The sequence below is a fragment of the Nomascus leucogenys genome, chromosome 4, assembly GCF_006542625.1.
Source record: "Nomascus leucogenys isolate Asia chromosome 4, Asia_NLE_v1, whole genome shotgun sequence".
NCBI classification, from domain to species: domain Eukaryota; kingdom Metazoa; phylum Chordata; class Mammalia; order Primates; family Hylobatidae; genus Nomascus; species Nomascus leucogenys.
This window is the reverse complement of record NC_044384.1, coordinates 65993432-66012113: the sequence shown is the minus strand read 5'-3', so window position 1 is coordinate 66012113 and position 18682 is coordinate 65993432. Positions and strand designations below refer to the sequence as shown.

General features: G+C 41.3%; 1 protein-coding gene across 1 annotated transcript in view; it reads left to right on the top strand.

Annotated features, from left to right (window-relative positions):
* The window catches only part of LAMA1 (laminin subunit alpha 1), a 169875-nt gene that overhangs the window by 113824 nt on the left and 37369 nt on the right, over positions 1–18682 (top strand). The window contains exons 33-42 of the mRNA XM_030810731.1: positions 55–197; positions 2491–2580; positions 4173–4284; positions 5203–5362; positions 11953–12163; positions 12657–12773; positions 12904–13067; positions 15075–15210; positions 15719–15812; positions 17655–17771. Of these exons, the coding sequence (XP_030666591.1) occupies positions 55–197; positions 2491–2580; positions 4173–4284; positions 5203–5362; positions 11953–12163; positions 12657–12773; positions 12904–13067; positions 15075–15210; positions 15719–15812; positions 17655–17771 (1344 nt within the window). The remainder of the gene's footprint in view (positions 1–54; positions 198–2490; positions 2581–4172; positions 4285–5202; positions 5363–11952; positions 12164–12656; positions 12774–12903; positions 13068–15074; positions 15211–15718; positions 15813–17654; positions 17772–18682) is intronic.

Genomic DNA, 18682 nt, shown 5'->3' with positions numbered 1-18682 from the left:
GGTAGACCACATCACATTAACTTTAATTCTCCTTTTTAAAAATTTGTCTCGTAGCCTGTGATGATGAGTGTGTAGGTGTGCTGCTGAATGACTTGGATGAGATTGGTGATGCCATTCTGTCTCTGAACCTCACTGGCATTATCCCTGTCCCATATGGAATTTTGTCAAACCTGGAAAATACAACTAGATATCTCCAGGTAGGTACTGGAAATACAGAGATGAACAGACACTTGTATCATTAAGGGATATAGTCAGTGGGAATGGTGGGCGTCACTCCATGTGTCCTCCCCACAGTGTGAGAGCCCAACTTCCATTGGCCCCTGCGGGCAGGTTTCCAGTCTTTCCTTGACTGTGACCAGTGACAGACACTTACTTATCTCACCTGCTAGCTTGTTTCACGGTGGGACAGCTCTCATTGTTTCAGTGCTCCCTGGAGGACTCCTCATCAATGCTGCCCTCTGTGGCCCTCGTTCTGCCTTTTGGGATAAGACCAAGTCCACTTGCTCTTCTGTAAGACAACTTTGGGTATTTGAAAACAGCTGCCTATTAGAAAAGCAGAAAATAGGCCAGGCGCAGTGGCTCACACCTGTAATCCTAGCATCCCAGCACTTTGGGAGGCCAAGGCAGGCGGATCACGAGGTCAAGAGATCGAGACCATCCTGGCCAACGTGGTGAAACCAAGTCTCTACTAAAAATACAAAAATTAGCTGGGTATGGTGGCACGTGCCTGTAGTCCCAGCTACCTGGGGGGCTGAGGCAGGAGAATTGCTTGAACCCAGGAGGTGGAGGTTGCAGTGAGCCAAGATCACACCACTGCACTCCAGCCTGGCGACAGAACGAGACTTCATCTCAAAAAAAAAAAAAGAAAAGAAAAAGAAAAAGAGAAGAAAAGCAGAAAATAAATCTGAACAGTATCTTCTTTAAGGTATATTATTCTTTAAGTATATTATTCTTCACTAGAGTTGCAGGGCACAAAATCTCTCCTCCCTGGGAGACTACATTAAATGTCTTGCAATAAATCATAGTTTTATGTTTTCATCAACAGGGCCTGGGTCAAAAAAGGAGGAGGAATTAAGAAATTAACTTAGTAGACGGCATCCTACTATAGCACTTATTTATTTTTATTATTTTATTTATTTATTTATTACTTTTTTGAGACAGGGTCTCCCTCAGTCACCCAGTTTGGCATGCAGTGGCGCAGTCATGGCCCACTGCAGCCTTAACCTCCATAGCTCAAGGGATCCTCCCGCCTTAGCCTCCCAAGTAGCTGAGACTACAGGCACACACCACCATGCCCGGCTAGTTTTTTTTATTTTTATTTTTAACAGAGATAAGCTCTCACTGTGTTGTCCAGGCTGGTCTTGAACTCCTAAGCTCAAGAGATCCTCCCACCTTGACCTCTCAAATTTCTGGGATTACAGGCATGAGCTACTGCACCTGACCCACTTTTAATTCTAATTAGAAAACAATGTGATTCTTAAATTTTGCTTTATATATGCATTAGAATTTGACATCATCTATGCAGTGTGCCAGGTAGCAATAAAAGGGATGGCCATTCCTAAATGCCTTTTCTTAGATGAGAGCTTTCCTCAAACTTAACACTTCCTTAGGTGTGTGTGTGTGTTTATTTGTGCGTTGGGATGGGGCTGGTTCTTGAATCCATCTTGATTTGCAGTGGTCTTTTCTCTATAATGGTAGTTAAGAAAGATTAGGGACCTCTAAGAGATGTTTTTATGTTATTCTTTCCTCAAATGTCACAAAGTGTTTTTGAAAAATGAGAGCTTTTACCTCTATGAAAAAAAGAATATTTAAATTTTTTTTCCAATCACTACATACACAATCAGTATATTATCTGCCAGTCTGGGTCCCAGGGATATAACTATTTTATATATATCAAATAAGACAAATATTTGATTTAAATTTTAACTCATTTTGAATGATTTGTTCTAGATAAACCACTTGTCCATTTTCTTTAAATAACTTTTTGTGTTTATATAAAGTATTCATCAAGTTTTAAGGTTTAAATAAAATTATACAAGAAATTAGAGGGCTGTTGGCATAAATTAAGCACTTTATTTTTATTTTTAGTATTTATAAAGTCTTTCTTTATTGAATTCTTTTGTAGTTTAGCCTAAAAGGCGTTTTTTTCTTAGGTGTTGCAATTATAGTTAAATTTGTGTGACTCTGCTATTGAGATAAAGCCAGACTTTTATCTGAGAATTGCAGCGCTATCAGATTCTGCTGAACACAACAGATTTTAAATTTATGTCTATATCAGAAATATAATGCAAAGGATGGCAGTATAGAATCATGTTGCTATAATCGAAACCTAAGTAAATGTGATCCATTTTCTTTTTTTTTTTTTAATGACAGTTCCAAGGAAAGAAGAATTTCTTTCTGTGAACAAAAAAGAAATACAAGTGCTTCTTAGTTAAGAATCAGAACATTTTACTTCAAAACATTGTAATTTGTTTCCTCCCTTCTTCCTAGGAATCCTTATTAAAAGAAAATATGCAAAAGGACCTGGGAAAAATTAAGCTTGAAGGTGTTGCAGAGGAAACGGACAACCTGCAAAAGAAGGTAAATTCTTTCCGTAACGAACCAACCTTCCTCCTGGTCCCTCCCGTCAGCCCTCCTGAGCAGTTGCCTTGGGGCTGTCTGGAAGGTTCTGATTAGATCATGCCAGCCTCTTCCTCCCACGAGCTGTGCTCCAGGTACTTCATCAATTTGACCCTGCCAGTTTCTGTGGTTTAGTGGGAAAAGGCTCCCGACTTAATGTCTGTTGTCATCTCTGCTGAGGACAGAGTTGGGCAGTCTCTTGGCTCTGACTTTCATTTTCTCCTCTGAAGCAAAGGGTGGGGCGGGGATGAAAAGATTGCTGAGGTTTCTTCCTTCTCCTAAATTCATTCAGTAAGGAAGTACACGGCGAGCCCAAAAGCACGGACTGAACATCAGTAATGCTCTCTGCAGCTTGCTGGGTGGAGCAGGGAGGGCACAGACCTCATGATGTGGTGTCTGTGCAACCTTCAGACTTCAGGCCGGGGTGGTTCTGATTTTAGGGCCCTGAGTGGCAAGTGAGCTTGTTTTTATGTCATCAGGGAATTATTTATTCTGTTTAGCCTGTGCCAGAGGAATGGCATTTAGTGACCTAAAAAAGAATCTCCCCTTCTGCAGATGGTGAGGAAGGATTATTGTCCAATTTACTATTTTTTCATTTATGAATTTTGTATGTGTGTGGGTGTCTGTACTGTGATGGTGTATCTATACATATGGATGTCTAATCTCCATCAACACATGCACACATACACAAACATCACCCTAGGAAATATAGTTTGGCGCCTGTTAATTTAGAATTAACGATGTTTTGGAAAGAGTTGAAGGGTTTAAGTTTGGGTTTAAGTACCTCATCAAGCAAACAATTGGTTGGAAATAAGCTGATTAAATAAATTCTCTGTATCCGTTAAAGAAGATTCTCTTTGGTCTTGACTAGAAAACACTTTTAGACCCAGTCTCAGTTACTCTACGTTCTTGGAAATTACAAACAACCTTTCCTTTTACAAATAGTAAAAATCCCAGTAGAAATAACAGCTGAGGACAGCTAAGTGTCAGCCTCTGGGCTCCTGACGTCCTGGCTCTCGTCTTGTGTAGTTCTCGTAGCAGCCCCAGGAGGTAAGCGTTGCTGTTTCCCAAGTGTTACAGACAATGCTTGGAGATGTCTGGGCCTATCCACAGCCTGGCAGAATCAGGTCTAAAATCAGCTTGCCTGACTCCGTGTTCTTAATTCCTAGAGACTAACATCTCATAGGCCATACAAATCAGTAAGGTTTACTTTCTATATTCTGTATATTTGGGTTTTAAAGTGAATCGAGGGCCTTCACAGTATAGCCACTAGGAGAATCTGTAGTTTAATACACAGTTAGCCTGCCTTTAAAAACATACCCATCTTTTCTTACGCTGAGTGAGTTGTAAATTACTTCATTAACTACTTAGTCCATTTTTAACCCCAAAATATTAAGCTCGGCTTGCATGATAGTGCTCATCTTTACTCTATATTCTGGAATATATGTTGTTGCTTATAAGCGGCAACAAGGGAATACTAAAGCTTGCGTATTATTTAAAGTCAAACTAACTACTTAAAGTCAAACTAACCTGAGACTTTATTTTTCCACCAGCTCACTAGAATGTTAGCGAGTACCCAAAAGGTGAATAGGGCAACTGAGAGAATCTTCAAGGAGAGTCAAGACCTGGCCATAGCCATTGAGAGGCTGCAGATGAGCATCACAGGTAGTGTGGGCAGTGTCTAGTTTGAAGTATGTGTGCTTATCTAGTAAGAAGTCACCATTGCTTTATTAAACATATGAATAGATGTGTATCTCTTGCATCAGGCTTTCTGGAACCAGTGGGGCTGGAATAGTTTGTGGATCCTGAAATGTGCAAACTTTAGTCTTTCACTGAGAGTTTTAGCTTTAAAAAATGCATATTTCTCTTTTTATTTTCTGCATTATGCCTAAAACTTAGATCCTAATTCTCAACCCTATTATGGTAAAGTTAGTGTGGCAGCTCCCCATCCATTTGCCCAGAATAGCTGCTGACAGGATTTGGGACTTCAGTTTGGTACCAAGTATATCCATCATATTAGAATAATTTATTCACTCCTCAGTTGGGTGTGCTATGGCTTTTAGCATGCTATTTTCAGTTTTCTGGCTACCAGAAACATATGATCGCTCTTCTTTTCGTATTATAGTGTAAGGGCTTAAAAAGTACAGAATCCAATACAAATCAGACTTTATAGGGCAAAAGGTAAGGAAATTATTAGAACAAATTATGCTTAATTAAAAAGTAGGATCAAGCATTGGTGGTTTATTTATGTAGTAAATATTTATTGAGAACATTTATTTTTCATGTGCAGATGTCTCTGCCAGGTACAAGGAAATGCTGAGGTTGACACCATGTCCCTGCCTTTAGGGAGTTTATTGGTGCATGAGAAGACTTTGAAATAGACCAGTAATCCCAAGTTCATTAATGTTTAGTCAGGGGATGTGCAGAGTACACTGGGATACCCCAGGTGGCCTGGCCTGGCATGGAGGTCCAACTCAGCTTAGGTAAACAGAGCAGTCCTCAGCAGAGAAGTTTGTAAGTTTTTCACTTGGTACTAGCCACTTTTGAGAGGCTTACTAAATAATTGATGGATTTTCTCCATAGAAATTATGGAAAAGACAACTTTAAATCAGACTTTGGACGAAGATTTCCTGCTACCCAATTCTACTCTTCAGAACATGCAACAGAATGGTACATCTTTGCTAGAAATCATGCAGATAAGAGACTTCACACAGTTGCACCAAAGTGCCACCCTTGAACTCAGGTAAGTTCCTAATTACCGTTCACAATGCAACCAAGTAGAGAGAGAAACTTGCACGCTATCTCCAAAGGAGAAGGAGGCATCGTGGAAGAAAAGTGCTCACTGGGAATGAAATATCCTAAGAGAGGAGAAGGGGCCCTGTGGTCAAGTAAATGAAGAGATGGGTACTGACCCCTCCAAAGATAGAAAGGTGTAATCTGTGCAGTCAGTATAATCTATCTTTGTGCTATCATGCAGTAGCTTCTGTCCTTTTCTGTGATTCCAGGATGTTTCCACCTAGCACAAACAGCAGAGCCTCATGGTACTGTAGATCAAGGATAAGGCAGCAAACTCTCATAGAAAACAATTGTTGGTGGCCACCCATACCATGAACTCTAAGACAGGTCAATGTTATGCCAGAATAATTGAGCTCAGTTATATAAAAAAGTGCAGTTACATTGAAACCCACGATGTGAAGTGACACAGAGATCACAAAGCATTCTTACATATAGTCACAGGGAGTTTGGAGTTTCCTTTCCAGCTTTTATCTTAGCATTTCTATACAGATATTACTTGATATACTAGCACAGGCTGTCTCTCTGCAGGTTGTAATGAATGTCTGAAGTGCTGTTACAAATAGTTACATGATACTTTATTAAAACTCTACTCTGGACGTTACTGTCTAAACTATAATCAGATGAAATGATATAGTCCTGTGAGATATTTAAACTTTAATATTTTGCTATTTTAAATTATGTTGTGAGGGACTTCTTATGCAAATGTTTTATATCTTTTTCTATGTTGAAATATCAAATATTTATTTATACTGTATATATCTCTTCATTTTCTGTATTTCAGAGTATTATCAGGGTAGATATTAAGAAGTAGAATTATTGGCTGGGCGTGTGGCTCACGCATATAATCCCAGCACTTTGGGAGGCTGAGGTGGGCAGATCATCTGAGGTCAGGAGTTCAAAACCAGCCTGGCCAACAAGGCGAAACCCGTCTCTACTAAAAATACAAAAATTAGCTGGGCATGGTGGTGGACGCCTGTAATCCCAGCTACTTGGGAGGCTGAGGCAGGAGAATTGCTTGAACCTGGGTGGCGGAGGTTGCAGTGAGCTGAGATCATGCCACTGTACTCCAGCCTGGGCGACCGAGCAAGACTCTGTCTCAAAAAAAACAAAAAAAAAGAAGTGGAATTATTTAGTCAAAGAATTTGCGTTTTGAGGATTCCTAACATGCGCTTCCAAATAATTTTTTAAAATATTTTCTAAAAACAATGTTTGCTGCCACCAGCAACACACTAGAGGGTTGGGTATGTGTCTTTTTTCATCATAGAGCATAATTTTTGATGTTGTTGATTTGTTAGGTGAAAAACAAAAGGAGGTGCTTACAGTTGGATGGAGTTTGGAGACAGGACTAGTAATCTAATTACTAGAATAATAGGGCCTGGAAAGGGCTCTGAGAGAACTAGGATCTAAAGTCCTTGAGGGGAAATGAAAGGAGGACATGATCCTGGGAGACGGGCGTGAGCAGCTGTCTGTGGAGCCCCTCCTCTGTGCCAGGAGAGTGCCGGCTTCTCTTCTCACATTGTGTTCTGTGATCATCTCAGTCTTTCCAAGTAGGGGAGAACCCAGTTGGGGAAACTGAGGCCCAGAGAATATAAGTAACTTGCCCTATGTTAAGCCTCTGGGACAATATGAAACCTGACCACAAACCTGAATCTGAGTCTAAACCCTATTATTTTCCCACCCAGAACAAAAGGAAGTACCATTTGAGACCCATTCCATAAAAGACAGGCAGGTGGAATTTGGACAGTCGGAGACATTGAGGGCCTTTCAGGGGTGGGGAAATGAGATCTCAATCTATCATAGGTGGAGAGCCATTGATCAAGGGAACACTGGAGCCAAAGAAGCTCAGCTGAAGTTTGCATCGAATTTGAGAGGCAATGGGCAGTGGTGACAGAAGCCGAGGTGCAAACGTTAGTCCTGCAGCCCCGACTGCACACTGAGGCTTCAGCTGTGCTCTTCTTGGGCACCTCCAACCAGGGCTTCCCAGGATCTGCCCACCTTGGAGGCGACGCCCCTGGGCTGGGCTCTGCTCCCTAACCTTCCTCAGCCCCCTACACATCTGAGTTGGTGGGGAGCATGTGAAGGATGGAGATTGCCAGGCCCACCCTGCAGATCCTAGAGAATCATTTTGTGGGGCTGTCCCCTCCCACTGTTGCCCTTCTGAGGTCAGTTCATTCATTCATTCATTCATTCATTCATTCAGCAAAGTGACCTGAACCCTGGTTGCAAGCATTGTGCCAGGAGTTGGGGACATACAGGGGAACAATAGAGCCTTTTGCCCACTAGGAGCTCCTGGTCAATTTAGGGAAAGTTTATTTTCTGAATATGCACTTTAAATACAATAAGAAAGTTTAAAATAGAGGTCAAATTTTCATCTATAGGATGATGTTACTATCTAAACCACAATCACCTGAAATGATATAGTCTTCAATGACTTGAACAAGATTAACCACCAAAAACAAAACAAAATAAAACAAAACAAAACAAAAACCCCAGGACTCTTCATTAGCTTCTGCTAGCAAAATTTACAGAGGAAACGTGTTTCTCAAGCTATGTGCCTCTACAACACTAGTGTCCCATGAACTCCTGGGCAGATTCCTTGAACAAATATTAACCGGAATTCATAGGATCTGCAAGGTGGGCCTGGGACCTTAACAAGCTCCCCAGCAACTCAGATGTGTGGGGGACTGAGGAAGGTTAGGGAGCAGAGCCCAGCCCTCGGGCACTGCCTCCAGAGTGGGTGGTTCCTGGGAAGACCTGGTTGGAGAGACCTAAAGGATGGGGGAGGCAGGGCCAGCCCCCACCCTTACCTGTTCCCCTCAGTGCCTCCTGACCCTCCCCTACTGGTGAGAGCCTCTAAGACCCCTTTCTTTGTCACTGCCGTTCTGATTTCACTTGGAATAAAGTTATTAATAAGATTGCTGATCTCTCTAATTTGTAAGTTAAAATATTACTAAAGAGACCTTTTATTTTAAAAATCAAGAGTTTAAAATGTATTCTCTGGCCTCCACTTTCTGATTTTCCATAGATAATCCCTGTATATATGCCATTTTGAAATACATGGATTATTTTAGGAATTATCTGCTTTTTAATTATAATTCTTAAAAAATTGGTGGTTCATGCTGAAGCATGGCAATCGTATAGATGAGAAGTTTAGCACACAGACTGATTGCTTTTCATGCTGGATCGGAGGTCTCCAGAACTAACACCACATTCAGAGTTTCACCAGGACCCCCAGGATTCAGCATATAACTGTACTTACGGCTAAGATTTATTAAGGAGGTCCAGCCAGATGGAACAAAAGGACACAGCAGAGTCTGGAGAAATCCCTGAAGTCTTCTCCCCATGTGGGATCCCAGAGAGCACTCCTCCCCAGCAAGAAAAATGCAGCAACATGTGTGTGATGTTTCTGCCCAGGGAAGCCTGTCAGAGATGCAGTATCCAGGGATTTTGTTGGAGCTGTACTGGTAGGCACCCTCTGCCTAGCACATAGCAAAAGTCGACTCCCAGAAGGAAAGCAGGTGTTCGGCATAAACCATGTTGCTTGCACAAACAGCCCAGGTAGTGAGCTACTCTTAGCAGTTAGGGATCAGTGGGAACGCAGCCCACCTCGCCAGCAGGCCTTTCAAAGGAGAGCGGACTCCAGCCCGCTACGTTGACTCTTTACTGCATGCTTCGGATTATTGTTTGTAGCTGTTTTTCAAATGATTTCCATGCTGGTATCTCAGACCTATTAAAAGATTTTATTTATTTATTTATTTATTTATTTATTGAGACGGAGTCTCCTCTGTCTCCCAGTTTGGGGTGCAGTGGTGCGATCTCAGCTCACTGCAACTTCCGCCTCCCGGGTTCAAGCGATTCTCCCTCCTCAGCCTCCTGAGTAGCTGGGATTACAGGCACCCACCATCATGCCCGGCTAATTTTTGTAATTTTGTATTTTTGTAGAGACAGGGTTTCACCATGTTGGCCAGGCTGGTCTTGGACTCCTGACCTCAGGTGATCTGCCCGCCTCGGCCTTCCAAAGTGCTGGGATTACAGGTGTGAGCCACTGCACCCGACCAAAGATATGTCATTAAAGAAGCACATTCCAAGACATAGTGTCTACTAAGGAGAGACAAGTTCTGTACTGCAGGTCTTCTCAAAGCTTTTAGTACACTGACGCGCATCAGCAGCCCCTTGGAGGATCCGGCTACACTTCTTTCACCCTGGAATATTTGTTCAAGGAATCTGCCTGGCAGTTCATGGGACATTGGTGTTGTAGAGGAACATGGTTTGAGAAACACCAGTTTCCTCTGTTAATTTTTCTAGAAGAAGCTAATGAAGTGCTGAGTGGGGTTTTTTTGTTGGTTAATCTCGTTCAAGTCATTGAGGACTATGTCATTTCACGTGATTGTAGTTTAGATAGAAGAGTCATCTTGTAGATGAAAATTTGGCCTCTATTTTGAGCTTTCTTTTTTCTCTTTTTGAGACATGGTCTCGCTCTGTCACCCAGGCTGGAGTGCAGTGGTACATTTTCAGCTCACTGCAACCTCCACCTCCCAGGCTCAAGCGATTTTCCCACCTCAGCCTCCTGAGTAGCTGGGACTACAGGCATGCACCACCATGCCTGGCTAATTTATTTTAAATTTTCTTAGAGAGATGTCTTATTTAATAATAAGAAATAATAGATTCATGATCAGACATTAGAAATATATTGGGTTTATTCGTGTTTTCTTATGAATGTGTTTTAGTTCTTGTTGCCTGCTCGTAATGCAACGTCTTTATTATCGTTAAAAATTATATCATTAAAAATTATAAGTCCTGATGTTATTCTAATAATGTCAGAGTTCAAATTTATAACCTTGAAAAATGTTTTTGGTCGTGTCTTAACCCAGTGACCTGACACCTGTGAAAGCTGAGGGTGTTTTACAAGGCATTTTCCATAGAATTTTTCAAAGTTCTCCTGACAAATTAAAATGAAGAGTTAATAGGATATACTCCACCACTGCAAGGACTTGTAGCATGAAATTTTATTATTCCATGCAGCTATAAATTCAAAATAGATTTAAATCAGCAATTTGATGGCATATTTATAAAGACATAGGAAAAAAATCTTTTGATATTCTAAAGCTTGCATTTATCCATGGTGCAAATCATATCTTTTTTTTTTTTTTTTTTTTTTTTTTTTTTTTTTTTTTGAGTTGGAGTCTCGCTCTCTCACCCAGGCTGGAGTGCAGTGCCGCCGTCTCGGCTCGCTGCAAGCTCCGCCTCCCGGGTTCATGCCATTCTCCTGCCTCAGCCTCTCCGAGTAGCTGGGACTACAGGCGCCCGCCACCACGCCCGGCTAATTTTTTGTATTTTTAGTAGAGACGGGGTTTCACCGTGGTCTCGATCTCCTGACCTCGTGATCCGCCCGCCTCGGCCTCCCAAAGTGCTGGGATTACAAGTGTGAGCCACCCTATCTTTTTGTCAATTTGAATTTGAAAGCTTTTATGAAGTCTGTTTCTTCTTAACCAGCTGCAGAAAATCCTTTTATCATATATATAAATTGGTAAATTCTTAACAAATCACTGAATAGCCTTCTTTCAATTTCTTGCTGTATTATATATAATGAAAGATTGCAGTTCCCATCAACACAGAATGTTGTCCCAATTTACTGAATCTGGATTCATGGAGATGATCTTTTTTAATTCCATTACTAAAATGTATTAGAAAGTTTAAGTGTTCAGATTCCCACAAAGCCCACTGGACCCAAGTTTACCAGGAAATTTGGAGAGGAGGGGTTTAATGAGCTTCATCATTCATAAAATCATCAGAGCTGATAAAAGAAGTAAAGCTTTGGGCCGGATGGAGTGGCTTATGCCTGTAATCCCAGCACTTTGAGAGGCCGAGGCGGGCGGGTCACCTGAGGTCAGGAGTTCGAGACTAGCCTGGCCAACATGATGAAACCCAAACCCCGTCTCTACTAAAAAATACAAAAATTAGCTGGGCGTGGTGGCAGGTGCCTTAATCCCAGCTACTTGGGAGGCAGAGGCAGGAGAATTGTTTGAACCTGGGAGGCAGAGGTTGCAGTGAGCTGAGATCAAGCCATTGCACTCAAACCTAGGGGGCAAGAGCAAGACTTCTCTCAAAAAAAAAAGAAGTAAAGCTTTGAAAGCTTCAAGCCTTGTGCCTGCTTGTGGTCATCCTAACCAGCTTAACTTGAAATACACATGAGATGAAAGGTCACTGTGCCTGTAAATTTCAGCAAGCTATATGGGAACATGGAACATCACTGTGCACTTGTATAAGTACCGTTTACTTCCTGACGTGAATAAATGTATCTGTGAGATGCACCACTAAAAAAAAAAAAAAAACAATCTGTTAAGGATAAAATATAAACCTGCCGTACCTGTAGCTATCTGAGAAAAAGTGTTTCCATTCTTAAGAAGTTATGATGTATCACTTACAATTTCAAAAAGAGACTAGGCATAAATATGTAAAAATTTTTTCCACTATTATTTCAGAGATAGGAGCTTTGTTGTTCATTTACTTACTATGTGAACCATTCATATTTATCAGGGCTGCTGAAGATTTATTGTCACAAATTCAGGAAAATTACCAGAAGCCGCTGGAAGAATTGGAGGTATTGAAAGAAGCGGCAAGCCACCTCCTTTTGAAGCACAACAATGAACTAAAGGCAGCTGAGGCGCTCGTGAGGGAAGCCGAGGCAAAGACCCAGGAAAGCAACCACCTGCTGCTCATGGTCAATGCTAATCTGAGAGAATTCAGTGTGAGTCTCACTCGCTCTCTCCTTCTCAATTAGAACGGGTAACAAAATACTCCAACGTAAGCAATTAAAAGTGAGCCCTTGCCTGGCTGGGTGGCTCACGCCTGTAATCCCAGCACTTTGGGAGGCCGAGGCAGGCAGATCACGAGGTCAAGAGATCGAGACCATCCTGGCCAACATGGTGAAACCCCTGTCTCTACTAAAAATACAAAAATTATCTGGGTGTGGTGGCACGCGCCTGTAGTCCCGGCTACTTGGGAGGCTGAGGCAGGAGAATCGCTTGAAATCATGAGGTGGAGGTCGTAATGAGCCGAGATCATGCCACCGCACTCCAGCCTGGCAACAGAATGAGACTCCATCTCAAAAAATAAAAATAAATTAAAAATAAAATAAAAGTGAGTCCCATGCACTAACTTCTGCACGTAGCATTAGGCACCAAAGGTCAGAAGCAGAGTTGCTTTTATGAAGCATCCTTAAAATGCCATTTCTGCTGCAGGATAAAAAGCTACATGTTCAAGAAGAACAAAATCTGACCTCAGAGCTCATTGCCCAAGGAAGAGGATTGATAGATGCTGCTGCTGCACAAACAGATGCTGTACAAGATGCTCTAGAGGTAAATTACAACTCAGCACGGACGGCCACAATACAGTTTTTAAAGAATCTTCACACATCTTGTCTGTATGCACACATATCTGTTATTAAATAGATGTGCATATATTTACAATATTAATTTCTCCACGTAGCACTTAGAGGATCACCAGGATATGCTACTTTTATGGTCTGCCAAAATCAGGCACCACATAGATGACCTGGTCATGCACATGTCCCAAAGGAACGCACTCGACCTCGTCTACAGAGCTGAGGACCTTGCTGCTGAGTTCCAGAGACTAGCAGATGTACTGTACAGGTAGGAACACGCCTTTGTGGGAATTCAAGAGCTTGCAGTCTATTGACCAGAGAAAACAAAGATGGATGTTTCTATCACAGTGATGGGTCACTCTTCCTTTGTGTAAAAATGAACACTCCTGTTTTATTTACCTGGTAAGTTGGATTCCCTTGTGTCTGCTAACATAGTTTACCATTGGCCTACATATATGGTGGAAAAATGCAAATAACAGGACAAGACTTAAAACACATAATATGCTACAGTATAATATTAATATAATAAAACACATATACTACAGTATCAAGCCATCAAGGCTTTATTAAGCACCTACTGAGTGCTCAGGGCTTTGTTAGGTTGCAGGTGGGACAGAATGAGGTTATTAATTTCTTTACAGATCTTGCCTTTTTGGAGTTTATTATTTGGTTGGAGGATGTGGCTGCCCACTCTCTACCTATAGAAGTGTTGGGAGTCTCTTTTCCAATCCCTGAGAGATACCACCTCCAATTATTTTCTACTGCCTGAAAGTCTGCCATTGTAATACAATTACTTTAACTTATATTTTTTGGATATTTAAAAAATATGTACTCAACTTGCTAAAAATGCCTTTAAACGAGAAGCACAGTTTTAGCCAGCCGTTTCAAACTTATCTGCACATTGGAATCACCTGGGGAGCTTCTTAAGCCACCAATGCCTTTGTCCCTTAGCTGCTTTCCCCCCCAAAGATTGTGACTTAATGGGTCTGGGATGTAGGGTTTTGTGATTTTTTTTTTAAACCCTCAGGTGATTCTAATGTGCAGCAAATGTGGGAACCAAAGTTTTAGGTGTTATCAGTGATTTACATAATACTGTGAGTTAATTGGTAAATTTCTTCCTTTAAAATTTGCTATGCATTATGGGTGACAAGTCTGACCACACTGGGAAGATGTATGTTCTTGTGTGTGCATATTCTGTGGAAGGGGAAAGATCATGTCTCCTTATTGGAAAAATGCTGACATAAAAGATTAGTTCACACAACAAAAGCAATTAAAAATGATATAAGATAGAATATTGCATAAATTATGTGCTAAATTGAGTACTGCTTCCTAATATTTCTTAGGGATCAGTATGGAAAATGGCATTAGATACCAGCTTCTCTCTTCTCATCAGTTTTCATCATTTCCCCCAAAGAGAAAAAAATATTCTGACTCCATACCTAGCTAAAACAAAATCTTTATTACTTCATATGAGTAGTAGAAGCAATTTGTTGTGATAACACAAAGTTAGGTAATTATCTTTTATTTGTAAATCACAGAATTTTGCCAGTCTAATAGTAACAAACAATAGATGCTAATATTCGGTCTGGGAATTGCCCGACTCAATAACCTTGGAAAGAAAATGAAGTGAGTTACTCAGCAGGCAAAGATGTGCCCATTGCCAGACTTTATTTTCACGACAGAGAGCACTGGATGACATTGTGCCATTACCAGTTACTAAGTTCCTAAGCGATGTGCCTGCTTGTTAGAATGATGTTCAGCTGATTGAAATATTAACTGATCTTCCTCCAAAATCTCTAGTGAATTTTGTAAAATTGTCATATGCCATTTGAGGGATAAGATTCAGCGGCCTCAGGTATGCTTAGAAACACTTCTTGGAGGTTACCAAGTATGTTGCAGGGAGTTTATAACCAATGCAAACGTGCAGCGGCGCCCTGGACATGCGCAAGGGATTGGAACAGAGATTGAGGAATGCTGAGGGCAGCTGGTGGAAAGTGATGAATGGTCGTCTAAGGGAAACAGCAATTGTCTCTTCTTGGGTATTGATTACATAGCAGTTCTGAGTGTTATTATGACACAGTAGCTGCGGCTTCTCAAAGATTACTTTTGAAGTTACATGGGAACCCATAGGTTGTTATTTTTTATGGATGATACTCTTCTAAGGGGAAAGGAGATAGGAGGCTTTCAAAACTAGTAGGCATTTATGATTTTTGTGAGTGAATTGGCAAGTTTGATTTAGTTTATCATAATGTATCTAAATATGCTGCTTTGATAGTGGCCTTGAAAACATCAGAAATGTGTCCCTGAATGCCACCAGTGCAGCCTATGTCCATTACAACATCCAGAGCCTGATCGAAGAGTCGGAGGAACTGGCCAGAGATGCTCACAGGACTGTGAGTGAGACGAGCCTGGTAGGAAACGCCATGGCTTCTTTTTCTGGGCTCTGTGGGAGATTTTTCTGTACCGGGTTTGAACAGAGATTCAGTGGCCCCAATTTCTGCCTATTAACATTCTTTTCTGGTGGAGTCTGTTTCTGGCCTCTGTCATCATGTGATCTGTGTTTTAATTTTTTAAGGTCATAAATACTTCTTTATACAGACTAGAAACCAGTGTGGAGATGAGAACAATCTCACATTTCCTTGCGCTAAAAATGATAATGCTACTTGATATCTACTGGAGACATTTTTCTATAACCGTGGTGAAAATCTTTATTGAATGGCTGGTTTCCTTCCTTATCTACTTAAAAATGTCTTTGTCTTCTCTTGCCTCAGCCATTTTAAATTGTGCCTACCTGGTATCTGGCTGATTTTCTTGCTGGGAATGTGTTTGGGGGCTACTCTGATGGAGTCACTTCCTCTATCGCCAGCAGGACTCCACCCTGCCCTGCTCTCACCATGCTTAAGTGGTTCTGTTTTCTAGTTCTCAGAATCCCTTGTTTCTAATGGGAAAGCGGCTGTGCAGCGCAGCTCCAGGTTTCTAAAAGAAGGCAACAACCTCAGCAGGAAGCTTCCAGGTCAGTATGTGGCTCGGACGGTGTAGACAGGCAGAGTGAGCGTGAGCATCTCGCTGAGCAGCCTCTAAGAATGTTCTCCTTGCATGCAGTAACTTGAAGCTTAGCATTTCTATGTCCCTATCATATAAATTTTCCTATCGTATCAACTTCCTATCATATAAACTTCATATAATTTGGCATTTTTATTCTCGTGGTATCTGTTCCTTTATTGTGCAGTCATCTCTATCTTTAACCTGTCCTTAATCCTCCACTCATTGCCTTAGCTTGGAGCCCTCACTGTTCTTCCTAGTGTCTGTTGGGTTATCTTTGATTGCGTGTGCTCCTCTAGTTTTTCCTTGAGGAGATGTATTATGCTTGATATGTCTTTTACCTTTCTCATGGGACTAATATCATGTTAGACTCATGGTAGGTTCTCATTTAATAATTACTAAATTAAATCTTAATTGATTTAGCCACTTTTCAAAAAATACCTATGCAGTTTAGTTTGTCCTAAAGTTTCAAGAAAGAATGACTTGGCATATGTAAGAGCAATCCATCCAATAAACATGAACCAAAGTGGCAGCAGGAATCTGTTATGTAAGAGAAACTATGTAGGCCTACAGTTTTTTATAACAAATAATGTGCTTTCCACCTTAATATATTCTAATAGATCGAAAATACCAAGATTTCTGGAGGAGTAAATAGTGGGCCAGGCACACAGCTCATACCCTTTACAGGTGACTTACTTCCGAGTCTAACACTGGATCCTTCCACAGCTGTCTGAACTAAAGGCTTGGATATGTACATAATTTTTTTTTCTCATTGAGTGACACAGTTTAAAATTTATGTTGTCATCTCACAGTATCGAAAATGCATAATGTGTTGATGGGCTGTAATTTCAGTCTGTACAACTAGAGGTACTTCTTAGGTAGTGAAATTGGGAGCTTGCTGGCAATTAAAATTTCATGTTTTAACCACGTGCTCAAAATCCAAATGTGATTGTATGTTATGAACAGAAATTTTAAAAGTAAAAGCTGTGATGAAACTTGAGAAGGAGGTTGAGTTGAGTTCCAGTTGGGTGGCCAGAAGGGAAGAGAAGGGAATGGAGGATTGGCCAGAGATGCGGGTGGGAGACTGTGAGGAAGACTCCCAGGTAGGGGCCCACCTTAGGGGTTTTACAACCCAGAGGAGAAAGGTGGCCAGGATTCAGATGGGAATAGAAAGTTAGTGTGTCTGATTAAGACTGAGTGACTTAAAAACAGCTCTTCATCCTTGAGCTCTAGTAAAATTGGACATGAAATTTAAGTAGAAATATTAGTGAAAAAGTCAACAAGCAAAGTAGAGAAAATGATTGAGCAAGCTAGAAACACATTCTTAATTTTTTTTTTTTTTTTTTTGAGATGAAGTCTCGCTCTGTCGCCCAGGCTGGAGTGCAGTGGCGCGATCTCAGCTCACTGCAAGCTCCACCTTCCGGGTTCACGCCATTCTCCTGCCTCAGCCTCCCGAGTAGCTGGGACTACAGGCGCCCACCACCACGTCCAGATAATTTTTTATTTTTATTTTTATTTTTAATAGAGACGGAGTTTCACCGTGTTAGCCTGGCTGGTCTCAATCTCCTGACCTTGTGATCTGCCTGCCTCGGCCTCCCAAAGTGCTGGGATTACAGGCATAAGCCACTGCGCCTGGCCCACACTCTTAATTTCTATAATGAATGGTGCTCAGTCTTGCTGGAAAAACTGTTAATATTGGGAATCTCTTTAGAAACCTATGAATTCTGTAGATGGTCAAGAATGATAAAGCTGTTGCCTAGGCAACTTTTTAGTAGGCTAACCTGAAAGGAAACATTTTTCTCCTTTTAAATAGGTATTGCATGGGAACTGAGTGAATTGAGAAATAAGACAAACAGATTTCAAGAGAATGCTGTTGAAATTACCAGGCAGACCAATGAATCACTCTTGATACTTAGAGCAATTCCTGAACGTAAGTGGAAAGGACTTTCTTCTGTAAATAATGTCTTCTCGTTGTAAAAGCATCACTCAGGAGCATAAGGAAGTCCTGCCTCAAGACTGATCAAGGCTTTAGCTCAAAAATGAGACTAAGATTGGCAAAATTTTTACTTGCAAAGGAATATGATTTAGAAATGAAAATCATAGGTTTTTAAAATAACATCACAATACTTGCATCAAGCTACTAGAATTGCAGTCTTAAAAACAGAGACTGCATAGTATCATCTGAATTGCTTACTTTTGAAATGGGCTTGACACATTGCTTAGAGAAAGAAGGACCATTGAAAGAAGTCAGCAAGTAAAGAAGCTGGAATGTGCTTTACCTGCCTAAGGGGAAAATGCCAGATTCATTATCAGTGTGGCAAACTGAAGACTGCTTGCTTGGCCATCTTCCTTAGTGAGGCAGTAAAACATTAGGCTCACTGATCACTTTAATACTGATGGTTTAGAAATGTGGTATTCATGAAATTTTTGGGGGCATCTACAGTAATTTTATTGTAACAGAGAAACCAGGCTGCAATAAGTCTACATGATTAGAGCAGATGGTGGTTCTTTCCAGTGGGTGAAGCCTGAACCAGGCTAGCAGCACATATTTTTTGAGACGGAGTCTCGCTCTGTCGCCCAGGCTGGAGTGCAGTGGCGTGATCTCAGCTCACCACAATCTCTGCCTCCTGGGTTCAAGCGATTCTCCTGCCTCAGCCTCCCGAGTAGCTGGGACTACAGGCGTGCGCCACCACACCCAGATAATTTTTGTGTTTTTAGTAGAGATGGGGGTTTCACCATGTTGGCCAGGATGGTCTCGATCTCCTGACCTCGTGATCCGCCTGCCTTGGCCTCTCAAAGTGTTGGGATTACAGGCGTCAGCCACCATGCCCAGCCTAAAAT